The 18,394-nt window shown below is 39.0% G+C and overlaps 1 protein-coding gene across 4 annotated transcripts in view; it reads right to left on the reverse strand.

Moving 5' to 3' along the window:
• Positions 1-18,394, reverse strand: part of fstl5 (follistatin-like 5) — a 201,090-nt gene that overhangs the window by 53,659 nt on the left and 129,037 nt on the right. For 2 of the 4 annotated variants that reach the window (XM_085416198.1, XM_085416183.1), the window contains exons 7-9: positions 14,687-14,853; positions 10,241-10,255; positions 6,645-6,765 (exon numbers count right to left, since the gene is read on the reverse strand). In XM_085416198.1, coding sequence (XP_085272324.1) covers positions 6,645-6,765; positions 10,241-10,255; positions 14,687-14,853 — 303 coding nt within the window. The remainder of the gene's footprint in view (positions 1-6,644; positions 6,766-10,240; positions 10,256-14,686; positions 14,854-18,394) is intronic. The other 2 variants (XM_085416209.1, XM_085416189.1) reach the window with 1 other exon arrangement.

Genomic DNA, 18,394 nt, shown 5'->3' on the forward strand with positions numbered 1-18,394 from the left:
ACAGACTTAAAAACTCCTTTGTCCCACACGCCATCAGACTGTTTAACTCCTCCCTGGAGGGGAGAGGGAGGGGAAACAGGAGGACAAAGGAGGGGGGAACAACTAAGCTGTAGTGCCTCTTCACCTCACTGTGCAATACCTTTTGTGCAATACTTTTGTAAATAGTCAACGGTGCAATAGACTCAATACTTGAAATGTGCAATTCACTTGTATTTTTATTTTTATTCCTATTTATTCTATTTATCCCCTTCGTATATTTTATTTATATTGTCTCTGTATTTATATATATATATATATATATATATATATATATATATATATATATGTGTGTGTGTGTGTGTGTGTGTGTGTGTGTGTGTGTGTGTGTGTGTGTGTGTGTGTGTGTGTGTGTGTGTGTGTATTATATATATATATATATATATATATATAATATTCTGTAACTCTGTAACTTCTGTCGGTGCTGTGCTTTTTTGGAAATCGAATTTCCCAGAGGAACCCACCCGAGGGATTAATAAAGTTCTATCTAATCTAATCTAATATGACTTCTTTCAGGCCCCGAGGGGCTATTTTGGAGCAAGGGATTAGCGCACCAAGATTCACACCACACCTACCACCTATAGCTAAACTCAGGGTTCATAACAAGACCCCATGGGTATATGTTAGGTTCAGCAGGTCTCTGAATCCCCATTAGTGCGCCCTCCCTTTCGTACCATACACCCTACCACGAGCTCTTAACCCCCAACAACATGACTTCCAGGGGTCACAGGGCACATAAACAACAATGTTAGATGGTATCATCAATTCATTCTTGGATAAAAGTAAAAACCATTCATACACAAAATGCACATGCCAACTTTTGACAAAAGATACTACCTTTCACATTTAACACTACATAGGTTTTGAAATTATTTTTTTTCCAGAATGAAAGCAGCTTTGTAGAGAGGGAAACAAAATGTATTTTTCCAGGAGGAAAATTGGTTGGTGTATTTGACGATTCAACCAAGACTTTCATTAATTTACCCCAAACAACAATTTGTTTTCTGCTTAAGTGCCTGGGAGAGTGGGCAAACTTTGCAGCCACAGTATAAATGAGATTCAGCTCTATTGATTCATGTGGGTAAAGTGGGGTCACCGCAAAACAGAAAGAAAGGAAGACAAAAAAAAAGGGCCTGCAACAGAGTTCCAACAACAAATAATCACGACAAAATAAACACCTCGAGGATAATAGTGTACACTGAAGATAGCATTGCAGTATCTTCATTAAGATGGGGTGAACAATAGGAGGCAGCTAGCTGTCAATAAAAGCATGCAGACAATAGATGAGATGCTTGTATAAAATCCATGAGGGACATTTTGATGAGTCAGTTTGTGTGGGTAAAAAGGGATCAAAACCAAAACTTCTTAATGATCTTCCACACTTTGCACTCAGCTTTCAATATAGAAACCTCTCTGCTCTCAGACGTCTTCACTGGGAAATCAAAAAGTTCCCCTAAATGTGCGTCCAGTCTAAATTTCATTAGTTGCTCAGAATAAAACTCTAAATGTATATCTTGCCATTCTCTTGCGGCCCCAAGAGTGATGGACAGCATTCTGAATCCACTTCTCCAGGATTACCCTATTTCAGCTGTTTTTTAATTGAGTTTTAGAAAAGCTCAGTAGCCATGGCAGGATGATAGCAGGTCCTCTGAGGCTTCACCCAGACTAAGCATGTGAAACTCATAGTCTTCAGTAAAAAGGTCATGTGGAAGTTAGAGTATTAATTACAACCAAAAGTCACCAGCCTCACGAGGGTCCCCATTTTCCATATACACAATACTGGGTTTATTAGGGCCTGTGTTTCTTTGCAATTAACCTCAAAGTAATCTTTTAGAAGAATGATAATGAGCCGAGTGTCTGTCAAAAGTAATGAAGATCTTGAGCTTTCCACACTGACACATTGTGATTTTTTTTTTTTAATACATTCAGCTCATTAGGAGCAGTATGGAAGAAAAGTGTCTCATTCACACAAACTTGCCCTCTTCACCTTTGTCCTCTCTTTACTGCTCCCGTGTCAGTCTTTGCACTGTTATTCCCTGTACTGACTATCCCAAACCAATTAGTAAAAAGTAGATAATATACTGAACTGGTACTATTTCTAAATGAAAGTGAGGTCACATTGACTAGTGCACAAATAAAAGGAGAATACTCTGAAAAGGGTGGCAGTGCACAAAATAATAAAAAATAAATCTGTGAGAATGAAACGATCAGTTAGCCAAGCATGGCCCTACAGCCATTCCACTGGACCTGAACATGTAAATCCTCCACCGAGGTGGGGCAATCTATCAAGAGTAACGCTGCAGAGAGATATGTAGTGGAGCTCAGGACTCTACATAATGACACCTGCTGGACTGAACAATGATTTTATTGTAAAATGCTTTCTCTGAACAAGTTTAACCCTCTCGAGACAGGCGTTGCCGATTTGCAACAGTTAAAAACTAACAACCTGATTACCCCACATACATATTTTATGAGTTTTTTTTACTCAGAAGTACCACTGCAGGACTTGGTTGTGCATTAGCAACAAAAAGTTTAATTTGAGCCCGAGAGGGTTAAAAACATAGCAACAGAGCGTACATAACAGAGCCTTGACCATCAGTAACTGTCATTAGAATTATACCACCTCGCTTCATTTTATCATTGTCACGATTCAAGAAGGCTGCTCTGTCTTTACTCATTTGTGTGGAATCCTGGGTACTGGGGCTTCTAGTCTGTTCTTTACTCAACTTCCACTTTCCCACACTGCCAAAATTAATTCCGTCATCACTCTGGTCCAGTTGTTTTTTGGTTTTTTGTTTGTTTTTTTTTTTGGGGGGGGGGGTTGCCTGCCTTCTGTGAACCAATCAGCACTTTCTTTTATTTGCACCTGCAGCAATATGCAGCTGCTCTGACTTTGCATACAATATGCACCATCCTGGGTGGATTGTACTCAGTTAACATAGAAGTAGTCTGGTTTTGCATTCTCTGCCACTCGGGAGACTAATCAGCTGATGCGGATTTTTCTTCACAATCAATTGCTAATTTTCACATTCAAAAAGCTACACTTCTATTCTATTACATAATAATAATTTTTCTATCAGGATACTACGTGACACCTGCCAACATTTAGTACATAAATGACATGACCTTCATTTTCTTTAATTTATGATGAAGGCCACTTATTTGAAACATTAGCATGCTTATCAAAATCATGAGAATTCCTTGAAGGAATAAAAATGTGTCAACTTTTCCTTAAATTTTATGTACTACTTTTCTTGTTGACACAATATTTAAAAAACGTGACTTTAGTTTAGCACCATCAAAAAGCCAATACTATCATCACTACAGGGTTTCCCTGAATATGAAATATGGCTTTTATTTCGCTTTAAGTGGGGGTTAATTTACTCAAGCCCAAACACTTTTTTTCTGTATGAAATGACCAAAAGTTGCAGAAAAATACATAAACATTGAAAGACAGGAAACATAGACTCTTTGCCTTAAATATACTTGAACCAGTTGTGCTTAGGTGTACAGTCACCCCCAAAGGCCCATTGTGAGCCAAGAAAAGCCTTGTATGAGGAACACACCTGTTTCAAAGATTTATTTTTGAGAACAGACTTATAAGTCTAGCAGAGGCAGATAGAGATCTCACTAGAGTATAAACTGGATTTTAGCATTCAGTCTTTTGGACTTTTATTTGAGTGAAATGACAAAAGAAATTACAAATACACAATAACTGATTTGCATGGCCACTCGTGGCTGCAGGAAGAAGCTATAAATGCAACAGACATCTAATGAACTCATTACTGGATAAGGCAGACTTGTTTGCAAACAGTTGCTTATTTACTCATGTTAGGCATTACACCAAGAAGTAAGAATGTCTTAGAATTGTAATTCTGATCAATAGTTAAATATTAATTCCAGCACTGTTTGCTGGACTGACTTCTCCTCTGGGAAGTGTCTGAATCTTTAGCTGTTCAATGCCGCCACCAGGTAGTTGCTGTTTGCTTTTTAGTCCTGAGCATATAGTGCAAACCAACTTTTAGAGAAATCGCTCAGGCTGCTAAACAATAAGATAAAAAGCTAGCTCTTTCAGTCTGCCACAGTTTTTTCCTATCAATTGGTATTAGTGTGACTACATCTTAAGACTACGTTTTACTTTTGGGATAATGCACTCATGCGGTATGAAAAACATCTGCCTTATGTTATCCTGCCATTAATTACGGAGCAAAAAGTTTTGAGATATTATAAATTTATAGAACCAGCTAAGAAAAAAAGCCCCACCACAGCAGAACCTGGCATGCAGTTTTAAGCAGTATGTACAAAAGGCCAGCCAGTTCGCAGAACTCACGAACGGAGCCGCATCTGCGGAGTAAGATATCAGCATACGGCTGCCGTTTAGCCAATGAGCGGTGAGGCAACCCATTCTCTTCACCAATCAGAAGACACAATTCTACCTCATCATTACGCACATGTCGACGCAGAGAGTTCGGTCGGAGCTGCAGGTGGGAAGAGTCAGCAGAGTTTTACTCACCGTGTGGATTTTCATTCCTCTAATGCTGTTAGCGGTGTGCGTCCATGAGACTGTAAGTTTCTGTGTTTTATCGTGTTTGTTCTTTGCTGCGGCCATTATCCTCCCTTGTTTAATCCTTGGCGCACACTTTGTTTACCGATTGTTACTGCCGTTTACTGCGAAGCAGCCTCTGCCGTGCGGTCATTAAGGGACCGTCACTAATTTCTCATGTTAGCTCTAATGTAAAGTGCCTAGTTAGGATTTATGTAAATAGTAAAATTAGCATTTGTTGACACTCCCTTATTTTGGTTGAATGTTCCACTATCCAGTATTGTTTGTATTGTTGTATTACACATTTAATTCACTCTGTTCACCTAATTATGGAAGACTTTTATGTTCTTTCCAACAGAAACCACACCATCACTCACCACACGGCATATAGCATTTTACAGTCTGTTAAATCCCCTCACTCACATTATGGATGTGTGCTTCGGATTCTTGCTAAATAAATGAGTGAACGGCAGATACCTGAGTGGCAGTGGATTTTGTGGATATGCCATCTGTTCTTATCGGACAACCCTGTTGAGATTGTGGATTCTTAGAGTCAGCACCTTATCATCTACATCAGTCATAGTCAGGAGGTCAAGTCCATCCCACTTACAGTGACCTCCTCCATTACACAGTAGGTATGGTGACAACTATTCCTGAGTGCAGCATGATATTTTACCACTTACCCATTTACTTACAGTCTTCATTAATAAAGAGTGCCCTACACAATGATTGTTTTGAAGTGATTTTGCAGAGGGACATTTTTCTAAAGGACGACTGTTCCAGGAAGAAATACTTAGAAAAAAAAGACAATTTTCTCAGAAATGAATTTCTACTTTTCTACTCTTTAGAGGCTGTTTTAAAAGCCCATTATTGGCTCTAAATGCACCGCTACAGTCAAGTCCACAAGTCCATTTTTGGACAATGATTTTTGTAATTTTGATTTGTACAACACTGCAGTGGATTTTAACTCAAACAATGAACATGTGATTGAATAAGAGACTTTCAGTTTTAATTCAAGTTATTAAAAAAAATATTCCTCTAGGAATTATACTTATTTTTACACATAGCCTCCCATTTTCAGGGGCTCAAAAATAGTTAGACAACTGACTGACAATCAGATTCCTAGCCAGGTACAACCTGTTCCCTTGTTATTTCATTACAAATTAATCTCTCAACATAAAGAAATGTTGATGCAAGAAAAACGCCTTCACAAAATCGAATCAAGTCAAGAACACACTCAGGGAGGTGTATCATTGTCAAGGCCTTCATGAATGCAATTGCAGAGGGTTTACCAAGAGGTGCAAACCACTGGTTACACTCAACAAAAAGGCCAGATTAGAACAGCTCATGATCTAACCTACCCCTAAACCCTAACCCTAACCTTCCCCAGCATAATAGAGGTAGTATTATGGCATAGCTTAATGCCATATGTCATGGCTGCAACTGGAACTGGATCACTAGTGTTTATTGATGATGCGACTGGTGACAGAAAAAGGATGATTAATTCTCAAGTGTGCAGGGCTCTTTGCTTAGATTCAGCCGAAAGCTGCAAAACTGATTAGACGGCACTTGACTGTGCAAATGAATAACGACCCAAAGCATACTGGAAAAGGAACCCAGGAGTTTTTCAAGGCAAATTCCCCTTGAGTTTGAGCTGAGAGTCTGCACTTGAATCACATCTCTGTTCTTTGATTTAAAACCCACGGTGGTCGTGTACAGAGAAAAAAAAACAAGACAAAAAACCCACAAAAAACACAAAAATGTTTGACTGTTCAAATACTTATGGTCATGACTTTTTAAGAGCAATATAAACAAAGACTGGATACAACCACAAATGTGACAAGGGACTGTGGGGACAAATACAAAGATTATAATGACCATTGTGAGATCATAACAAAACTAAATGTTAACAGTAAATGTAAATTTGCCTTAAACCTGGCAAGAATGTGTTTTTTCCACTTTGTTACTATTATTTACCAAATATCGATTTTCAGATGAAATCTTAGCATTAAACAGGGCTATTGTTTTACAAATAGTGTGACAAATGTATGTGTAAGCCTCTTACCGTTCACTTGAAGAGTGTGGGTCTGAAACAGTTTTTCATATCCATCAGCATAACAGGTGTAGTTGCCCATGTGGGTAGTGGTGACCTTGGTGAAGTACAGTGAACCGTCATCCCCAAAATCCTGCCACACATAGAAGGAAAATAAATAAATAACAGCTTTTATCACTTACAGAAAGCTACCAGAAGCAGCAGGTTTGGCTTTAGGCATTGAGAGCTTGAAATGAATCGTGTCAGTTGAAATGCAACAAGCCTGTGGCGTGCAGATGAGAATCGTTTATAGAACAGGAAATTAAAACTACCACATGACAACCAAAAAGGCACATTGCTGAGCTAATGGCCATCAATCTAAGTCAAAAGTTGAAGCCATTTTGTCCCACAGAACACAGTTAAGAAGAATTGTTTTCAGTTTTTCCAATCAGTGGAAGAAATCTGATGGAAAGGAGCTGAGGTGACAGATGATTACTGTAGAAATTACACATCCATCCATCGGTGGTGCGGCTATATCAGATGTCGTAGGGTAAGAAGTACACCCTGAACAGGTTATTCACGTTCACATCTACAGTCAATTTAGAATCACAAATTAACCTAACCTCGTGCATATCTGTGGACTGTGGGAGCTAGAGTACCTCCCACTGATAAACGCAATTTCCACACAGAGTGGATTCAAACCCACAAAAATTACAGTGTTTCACAAACAAAAAACAATGAAATATTAAAAATAACAAAAGACACTCATTTGAAATGTAACTGACCTTGAAAAAGGCAAAACATTGACACTTTGTGTCCATGCATGTTCCACAAATACACAAAGCAATGCTCATGTGGTTTATTTCAAGCGAAACAAAACCAAAACCAATCTATGAAAGCCAACTGAAACATGATTAATTCATGCTGTGTTGTGGTTATTAAGCCAGAGAACAGGAAAAGAAAATGGTGCCGGACATGGAAGCAAAGCAGGCAGAGGAATAAATTGTTCAAGCTGCAGCACAGAAAGAAGCCCCCAAAGCTAATGAGCCCGTTGATGGTGTGCTGGCAAAGAGTGAATGTCTGCCCTCTTGGTAAGATCACACTGCAATAAAAAGTCATCTTCACAAGTTACTATAATACATTTTGGTACTACGTTGAGCCCTGGAGTAATATAATAATCTACTCCTAAAAATTAATTAAAGAGGTGCTCTTTTTCTGCATTGGATTCGTATAAAGTAATAAAAAGACTTCTTCTGCTTGAAAGAAAAGTAAAAGTGTTTTTCTCGTTTTTACAACCCTAAAGGAGAAAGAAATTTAATAGTTTACTTTTGACCTAAACATGCTAATAATGCTAATGCACAGGAAGTTACCTGGGATATTATGGTTGACTATTATTTATTTATTTCCTATTTATTGACTCATTCATTAGTATTAGTGTAACTATTTATTGTGTTTGGCAATTTCACTCTTGAATTCCAAGTTGTTGACACAGTTTTTTAAGGTAGTAACTATTAAAAAGAAGACATTAATATTTAGAATCTGCTTCTATATTTGAGAGGAAAAAATAAACGTACATTGAATTATATAACAACACTCCTTTAAGCGTATCATCTAAATCAAGCGAATACATTATAAATCTTCTGGGACTACTTAAATAAGTGCTTGTTCTTACAATAACACTGTGTTGCACAGTGGCTTTTCAGAAATGAGCGTGCTGCGGCACTTTGCCTTCATTAGAGTTTTCACCATTGCCATCTAACTTGATGAGGGCCAAATGCCAAAACGTGTTCACTTCTGATTGCTGCTACGCTTAAAAAAAATCATTCAGATATCTTTTAGCAGTGTGAACATTTGCTCTTAAGGATATCCTTGATTCTGCTTCAGTGCTTCTGGTTTATTATACCTGTACACAGCATTGTCAAGACTCAGCCTTAATTACAACCCTCTATCAGAAGAGTTCATAAGAAGAAATGTACCTTTTCTCATTAAATAGCTTTTAACATTTTGATCACATCTCTGCCGGCTTTACATCTTGACATTCAGCTTACCCTTAAATGTCTGCAGATGAGCGAGGACAGGCAGTCCTCGTGTTTACAGGCAAACTGCGTGTTTATCGGTTCGTCCCGGTGTGCTCCGATCTAACGTACAAGCTTGGTAACGGGTCGGGCTGAGTGAAGCATCAGAGCTCCACAATATGAGGGGAAATCGATGGTGCGTTTTGGCCCCTTGGGCTCAGAGCATATTGTGTCACCTTCTTAAATGAAAAATGAATGGGGGGAGAAATGAAACTCACAGGGGTGGAACGAGCCACGGCAGAGGCTGTCGACAAGATTCCTCCACCTCACCTCACCACCCTAACCTCAGCTATCAGCAGCACCCAGCACCCAGCTCTGTGCACACGAAACAGGCAAGGGTAGGACTACTCGTAGGGAAAGGAGACAAGGGCAGGCAGAGGTGGATTTACAAATAGGCCATAGTCCTCAAGAAACTATAATTAATAAAGCTGTCACTGCCCAGTCACCTCTGAAAGAACATTGAAGAGCCACCTCATTGAATAGCTAACCTGTGGTATGATGAGGCATTTCAGACAATGGCCTTTGAAGACGTTTCTAGCTCAGCCTCGTGAAACTTTGTTAGAAGAACACGACATTTTGAGTAAAAATACCCTCCAGTGTAAACAAAGACGGAAATGTTTTGCAATCCAGCTAAAAATAGGCTGTTCGCCATTAAACTGTCAGTTCAATTTTATACAAAGAACCATTTTATTACTTACCTCTTTGTATTTCTATCCATGCAAATATTTTCATTTTTATGTGCCTATGTTTATAAGATTTCAGCTGTTGTAATTACTCCTGCGCCCCAGCACAATGGAGGTGAATGGTACTAATCTGTTGAGCTAACAAAACTGACATTTAAAAAAGGTGCATCTTTTCCTAGAAACACTTTTTTGTTTCAACTCCTCCTTATATAAAGTTTTGTATTTTGATTGTTTTTATGTTTGTAGGTGACTTATCTATGAATGCTTCATTGCAGATTCACTGCTTCGAATTGCCTTTTGAGAGGAAAGGAAAATGTTGGAAATGGATTGACTTAATCCACAGAGCTCACTCTCTAACTTAAGAAGACAGTTCCTGGAGAGAAATACAGCTGCTGAAGTTAATTTGTTTTGATGTTGCACCCATTGCAAACAAAATTCAAGTCACCTCTATCATAGCGGGAAAAGCTGTAAATGTCAGAGAGACATATTTCTAAATGTGACATAAAATACCTATCTGCACGGCTGACCACTACCAGGTATTTATTGGAATATATTACCCTTTAAAATAGCAATAAGGTGAAAGTATAATAGGCATGTAAAATTTGCTTTCCAACCTTACTTATGCTAATAATCCTAGTATCTTCTACTAGCTTAACACCTTTATTTAGGCAAGGTTACTTCTTTAGATTTAACTGTCCCATAAAAGTTTGCATGACAGTTCATGTGTAATATTTTCAGACTTTTTTGTCCCATCCCTGAGCTGACAGACATGATTTGTTGTCAGCACTTTACAGCTTTGTGGGCTTTTTTTGAGATGAAATAACAGAAAACGTGAATTGATGTCAGTTTGGTGAAACCAAAAACACCGTACCTGAGACGGGATCTGCTGGAAGAAAAACAGAAGTCAAAGATTTAGAGGTTCATTTCTAATCAAAGCATTTATGAAAGAGATGGATTCCAAACCAAAAAAGGGAAGCAAATAATAAAGTACCAACGTTTTCTTAGCCACTTATCCAAATGGGGTCTATAGCCTACTACCAGCTGTCAAGGGGTGGAAGTTAGGTCACCAGTCACAGAGTAACAGACAGAGAAAAATGGCTAATTTAAAATCACCAATTAACCTAACAAGCATTCCTTTGCACTGTGTGAGAAAACCGGTGCAAATCGAAGAACCCCACACATTGACAGGGAGAATATATACACACAACCAGGAGATTTGTCTTGGCACGTGCTCAGTAATTTAGGTACATTTCATCTCTTATCCATGAGACTTTTTCAGTCTCAGCTGATTGCAGGTTTCCCCAGTCTTATAAACAGTACAACTGCATAATGATCAAAATTATCATCATTATGTATCAATGAGCCACAAGCTCGGTTTCCTGATCATTGACATGCAAATTGTCATGAGCATTAATCAGTGGCCATGAGCATTACTCACAGAGAACTGGAGAATGGCTGAAATCACAGACTGCTTGAACTCTGAGATGGTCATTCCTTTTTACATAAATATCCGCTCAAACCAGAATTCCTTCCTCATCCTTTCATTTAAAGAGTGATGATTGATTGCAACCACTTAGCAGTGGTTACTTGGTTTCCTCAGTGCTTTTGGCACTAGTAAGTAGTAATCCTGCTGTGAACCTGATGCTTGCTTGAGGTGGACCATTTCTTGTGCATTGCATTTCGGGTTTGAAAGCCACAGAGACACAAAGTTTTAAAAAATATGCATCTCAACTCTTCCAACACTCGTGACATATATGAGATCAACAATGCTTTTCACTTGGGCAGCGAGTGTCCTCCTTTTCTCTTGGATCTCGTAACTCATCGTTATGCAGTGGTGGTAGTTTTGATCGTTATGCAACTGTACTGTTGATAAGCCTGGGGAAACCTGCAATCAGCTGAGACTGAAGAAGTCACTTGGATGAGTGATGAAACATTTGTACCACTGAAAATGTTGCATCCAAATAAATTCGATCAACTTTCTGGAAATCGGGAGTTATTAACCTGCCCTAGTGCTAACTCTTGCATCATCAAGGCTTAGTAAAAAATGATAAATGCACTTGTCTCAAATATGAACATTTGCAGTTTTTGCAATTTGTTTCTTGTTTTATAGTGTTTAACTGTGGCATCACTTTAGGAGATATCAGCTATTCTCTCAGCAAACTGTCTGTTGAATGCACACTGACACGGCAGCAAGTCACCCAGTACAGACAGTACAGAATATGAGCTAAGCTTCCAGACCATATGATTGCTTTGCTAAATTACATGTTTTTGTAGCTATTTTAAAACAGGACACTGAGTTTCAGTTATTTCATGTATTATCTGAAATGTGTTATCACAAAACTTGATTGAATCATCTGTTAGAAACAGCACAGGAGTTGCATTCAATTAAAAAAAAACCAGCTGCTTAAGAATTATATCAGATAAATACCGACTTCAATGCATGTGATCAGAAAGGAGAATAAGAAACATTCTGATAAGCTTGTGCTGTTTCCTGTGTTTCATCTTCTCCTATTGAAGCTTTAATGTCTGTCTTCAAAACATGTCTATTTTTAAACATATGCATGTTTTTTATGATTCAGATCAAAGATTTTGGTCCTAATGAGATATGTTTCTATTGTGAAAGCACTAGTTTAAGTAGGACGTACTACTCTGAAAGCTGCTGAGAAATACTGTATACAAATCCCTTCTAAATACTCCTTTAAATAGATGGATTTTCAAACTTTTGAAAAATTACAAAAATGTCATCATCTGAACTTTTGCCAAAACCAAAGAGTCATCATCCCCAAAAGCAAATACGAAGGTACACGCACAAACTCTTGCACAGAGACATGCACAGTACACAACTGTGTCTTTGGCTTGGCCACTCAGGGAGGATTGAAATACTGACAGCCTTGGATGATGATGCAATAGCCAGCAACTGTCAACTTCACGGAATTACGGTAAGCTGCTTTGTCAGAATTCAGAGAGGCTCTATTGAACTCCAGGATACAAGCGCCCCGCTGGGATTAATGTGCAATTCACTAAGTCTGAGGGAAAAAAAATCTAAAATAACAACGTTCTAAAATTGGGAGGGCCTGCGAGATTACACAGCATAAATCTCCCATGTGTACTCACAGGAATATAACTCCAATTAAGGCTGGCATCAGATGCTCACAAATATTAACAGACAGCAATTATACAGAAATTGTCTGCAAGGCAATTTGGGAAAGGGCTTGTGGATGCCAAATGCAGGCAAAATCCATTCTCCTCTCTGGAAAGAACAACAATGATTGACTGGATGTCTGAGGGCCAAAAATAAATCTGGAATGAGCTGCGCCTGTTCCACTGGTAGTTCCTCTTGATGCTGCGTGGCTTTCACACAGTATTCTGTTAAAAAGCAAGAGGCTGTTAGCATTCATGCTGATTGTCTTGCTGACACTGTTTAGTGTAAGTGAAGAGGTAATCTGAGCAACAGCAGAGGTTGTAAACTTGGGCGTTTTTAGGTACCAACAAAAAAAAATCTAATCTGACAATCGCATACCCCGAGGATCAGACTAGATCAAGTTCTCTCAGTATGAAGTGCCAGATTAGTCCCTGTAGTTGTCCAACTCAGTTTCACTTCATGAAGCTGCACTGGCATCAACCCAACAGGCTGTGTGCACCATAGAGCGAGAGGCATAGCGAGTATAATTTATGTGTCAACATTTACCACAAGTACTATGAAGCCCTGGGGGTACCAAAGTGGGTTAGGGTTAATTAAAATGCAAACTGTTAGCTGAAGCCTTCTTTCAACTCCGCTTTCTCCATGATGTGCAACTCAAACCTTGAGTTCTGTGGACGGACATCAAATTTTGATGCTTTCTCTAAGAGTAAGACGTTTGCAAACCACAAAAGGCAGAACTCTGATTACCAGCACAGCCTGTTCTCCTCCCTGCTCTCACAATAATGGGAAAAAAATGTATGAGTAGAAAAGGTGGAGAGATTTTTTTTTCATCTAAGTTCTGATGTAAAATCATAGCAATGCCCAACAGTTTTAAAATAGGTCATTTTTATTCCTTCGTCTATATGCTGTCATTTTTCCAAGCTATTGATGAACTCCAGAGAAAGCATTTCTTCATAATGAACCTCATTCAGTAGCTGAAGCTTTCATCCCTGAGCTGACATTTGAATTGAAACTACACCTGGGCAAGATCTGATACTGGTCACTGTGGAAACGGATGACAGTGCATGAAAAGCAGACAAAGACCACCTCTCGTTGAGATGCTGAACTCTGCCGTGTCTTCAGGCAAAATAAGAAGATGAAACAAAAAATGGTTTTGTTGAATCTTGCAAAACAAAAAACAAAGCAGTAAAACAGTTCTTGAAAAAGACATATGAAAACGATCAAAGTCCAGGTTGACCTTACAAAAACTTGCATTTCACTTTTTTTCACTTCCATAAATCCTCTCAAGCGTTCTTGAGAAAAAAATCTGACTTACGTATGGGGTTGGCACAAGTTTCTATAATAGTTGCACATCACCTCCATCCAGCACCAGCACACTAGTTTAAAGCCAGTTGATGGTGCCAAGGATGACTGGCGACAGCTGGGCGCCTCTTACTCATTTTAAGGGTCATCAAGATTTAATGGTACATTAGTGGCTTCGCTGGGTTTCCCTTTATCTTCTTCGACAGTGTTGACTTAATTATGCACAGCAGTATCACACTCATCTTGGTCAGCCCAGACACATGGAGAGGAAAAGGGTAAAGCAAAGGAGCTGCCTCTGTACCTCTCTGTGTATCTCGCTACGTTAAGTATCCGTGCTCCTTTTGATGTGGATGAAAGTGACACAGAGGGCTGTCTGGGGCCGTGCATACAGATTAAAACGCCGACACATACGCACACGCAGTCTTTCACCAAGTTGTAAAAGTAGGTCCTTCCTCTAGGGCTGAACCCCTTCGGTATCCCCCTTCATCTTTTGTCTTTGTCTGAAATCCCAGCCCCTCCCAGCAGTCTCTAAACACAGACACCAGGAACACAAACTGACATTCCGGATTACTGTCAGGCCTACAATACAAAGCCAGTGCCAACAGTCAAATAAAATGCGCTGACAATCTGAGCCACTGCCAAAAGAATAAAGCTGAAATATGATGAGAAGAAAATATAGGAGGGATTTTTTTTGTGTAATTTTTTTTCCAAAAGGAAAAAAAAAGTGACAGCCCTGCAAAAACTGCAAATTGGTGAGACTTGCTGCTGTGAAAATGCAATAATTAGAACTATTCAAAGTTCTATGCACATCTAACTAGATTGCATCTATTTAGAAACAATAAATTAAAGGCAGTTTTGACAGGTAGCTCTTACATTGATGTCTTCCAGATTCAAGGAGTTCAGATACTGATGGTTTCTCTTCCACAATATAGGAGGTCTCCGTTCACCTGTGATGGCGCAAGTCAACACAGCACTCTGGCCCACGGTTACTGTTGTCACGCTGACTTTCTGGTCCTCTGGAAGGGTGAGCAGGTACGCATCTGTTGATGAGATAAACAGAAAAGTTTGAGTGACTGTCTTTGGCTCAATTTATGATTTTTGAAACATTTAACCTTCTGAGTAAAAGTAGCCTCTCTAAACTATGAACATGAAGGCTAACAGTAAAAAATATGATTCAACTCAGTCGTCCTATATTTTTTCTGCATTGAGTACTCACGGGCTTTTCATTCTTCTAATGGCTCACAATTTACCCACTGAGATGTTTCAAAATTCATGGATTTCTCACATCTTTCTTGAAGCATAAAAACGAAGCATAAAAATAAGACACACAATACAAGCGTGTCTCAATTAGTTGCTACCGTGCTATAGCGGGAGACACTTCTTTTTTTAAATATGCACCGAGGCAGCACAATTATTGCATTTTGCACAGTAATGAGAGGGAATTAAGTTTAACGTTCTGTAAACACTTTGCATAATTTATGTGAAGATACTTTAATGGAAGTTCTGCTTTATCAGCCTCTCTGCAGAGTCTGTGTCCACCACTATGTATTTCTTTTTTTAGCTAAAAGAACAAACCTGACACTCTTGGGAGGCACCAGTACTACTCGTCGGCTGACTACTAAAATCTCAACTGAAGCGTGGTGCTTTGTAACTTAAAGCTGGAATATTTTTAACATGCTCAGTGTTCTAAGAGTTTAAAACATCTCCATGCTGTTGTAAAAGCCCAGGAGTACACACTTTCTGATGAAAGTAACATTGAAATCAAAAAAGAAAAAGGAAAAGAAAAAAATTCTCTATGTTCACAGAGGTTCCCCACAGAAACACAACCCCTCACCTCAACCAGAGTTAGTTTTTTGCTCGCTTCAGTATTTCTGCAGTACACCAAAGTGTTTAAAACCTCATTCTGATGATGATGAGACCAACACAGAGAGAATACTGCAAGTAAGTCAGATCGGGTAGCTTGGCGAGAGGTCACCATGGCTGAAGTTGTTTAATGCCTTGGTGCGTCCAGTATTTTGAAGAGACAACAAGTACAATTTACAGTCCAACTTTGCTGATATTATGTAATGTGGCCTGTGAAAGAATGCCTTTTAATCTTTCTCTTGGGTAATGAGCAATGGAGCAAAAGGAAACAGAGACTCAATTTGTTCTGCTCCTAAGGGCATGAAATACAAAACCTAATGAAAGAGCAGGTCCAACAGTGTTCACTTGCCACAGCCCAGAGAATGAGGATGAGAACACCTTCAATTACAGCATGACTCCTGTGGCCCTTTTACCAATGTCTGCTGATTGCTTTTTTTAACCTTCTCACTCATTTGCTGTGTTTGGTCCACTTGTTGTGTCTTTGAACTGTGAACTTGGCTAGCGTGTTAGATCCAAGCTAATCACACTGAGACCGCGTGAAAACTCATACTTCTTTTCAGTGGGAAGCTTTGAGTTAAGACTTCTAATCTCACATTTGGCCCAATGAAACCCTGTTTAAGCCCAGGCAAATCACTGCTAGGATTACATCAAAATTAGAGGATTAATGAGAGCCCTTTCTTCTGAGTGAAGAATAACTAAGTTTAAATTATTATACTGTTAGTGAAGTGTTGAACAAACTCTGCTGTAATTTATAAGGCTGCAGTTTCTTCTAGAAATTTTTTTCTTATTCAACTGCTGAAAAAGCGATTAAAAAACACTGACTACCACTATAGCTCATTGGAGTGAGTCAGTGACCCGTATACCATTAGGCTATTGCATTAGTCTGTGCTTGAATAGATGCATTGGATAGATGAAAGAACAAAGACTCCTTAGCTACATCAGGAAGATGACCTATGTGCTTAGAGAATAACTCAGATAGCAAAAACCCAAGAAATAAGAGCAAGAAAATGAACCATTATGGAAGGATGGATTTCTGCACGGCATGTACCACCAGCAGATGGAAGAAGTGGCTGATATCGTAAAATCCTATCAATGGCTGGACAAAACTGGGCTGAAAGACAGCACAGAGGCCCTAATGATGCCAGTACAGGAATGAGCTCTCAACGCAAGATCAATAGAGGCTAGGGTCCACCACAGCAGCCAAGACCCGAAGTGAAGGCTGTGCAAAGATGCCCCTGACACAATTCAGCACATAACAGCAAGATGCTCAAAGTCTATATATAACCAGAACACCATAAACAAGTGGCTGGCATAGTATACGGGAACATCTGTGCGGAGCATGGCCTGGAAATTCCTCGCACAAAATGGGATACACCCCATAGGGTGGTTGTGAATGACCAAGCTAAGAGCTGGTGGGCCTTCCAGATAAAGGTAAATAAACTGGTGATGGCTAACCAACCGGTAGTGGTGGACAAACAGAAGGCCATAGTGATACATGTAGCTATAATACCCAGCTGACATGGTCAGCTAAATCTGTCATAACAACTTCAGGAAGATGGAACTCGCAAACCTAGAGGTATACCAAGGGCTGAGAGAGGAGATAGTAAAGATGTAGAAGATAAAGGCAACAGTAGTTGCTATCTATCTTCAGTAGATAAACTTGAAGGATAAACTTTAGATTTCTTAATAGTTTTTTATTTTGTTATATTCCTATGTGTGTCAGCACGACAATCCCCTAGGAGATGAAAATTAAAGTGTTTCCTTCTTAATAACAAATGATCTTGAACACAAATATTGAAGTTGAAAAGAAAAGAAAACATTCAAACTAAAACCTAAAAAGCAAACATATTTGCTCATTAGTCAGTCTCTTTTGTTGGTTAATGATAAAATGTCATGTGATGCCCAGCACAGACAGTATTTTTTCGACGGAAATAAATAATAAACCTGCCACTTGTTTTGATTTAGAAAAAGCATGGTGTAAATGATATATGAAAAGCAATAACCAGCTTCATAAACGATTGGAACATCTCCCCTGTGGACACCGTAATATGACAGTCATTTGATGGAACACATTTGATTAATTAAGAACTGCTTCAATGTAATAAAGACATGACAACAGTTGTCAGCGGGGGTGATATGAGAGCTGTCATGGATGGAAATAAATAATAATGACTGAAGGGAAATGGAAAAACATTTAGGAGCAAAAACTAGTTTTATAACAGCTCATTAGACATGTTTTTTATGCAGTGTTGATGTACACGGACAACTTCAGGTCAACAAGGGAAACACTGTTTCAGGGCTTACAGATGCACTGCTCTCTTTAGCTCACCTCTTCAGTATTTTTTCATGTTTCAGCAAAGTGGATCCACTGCCACAGGTAGCATATAACGTCTGCTAACATAACAATTTATGTCGCCCCCTTTATTTTAGGATATAAGACAAAGTTGTAAGGACCCTAAGTATGGCGCAGGGTTGGTAGACAGTAAAGATTGTGTAGGAAGGCCAAAAAAACTGTTTCCATTGTGATGTTTGCGGGCACACAACGACCCAGTGGCACTGGTCGTGTTTGCCATAATCAGAATCAGAATCAGAATACTTTATTGATCCCTGGGGGAAATTATTTTTTGTTACAGTGCTCCATTTTAAACCAACATTAAGACAAGACAGACAATACGCTAACTAAGAATAGTACAATATATACATATATATACATACATA

The sequence above is a fragment of the Rhamphochromis longiceps genome, linkage group LG2, assembly GCF_057381845.1.
Source record: "Rhamphochromis longiceps isolate RC_006_pf linkage group LG2, R_longiceps_female_GT1.1, whole genome shotgun sequence".
NCBI lineage: Eukaryota > Metazoa > Chordata > Actinopteri > Cichliformes > Cichlidae > Rhamphochromis > Rhamphochromis longiceps.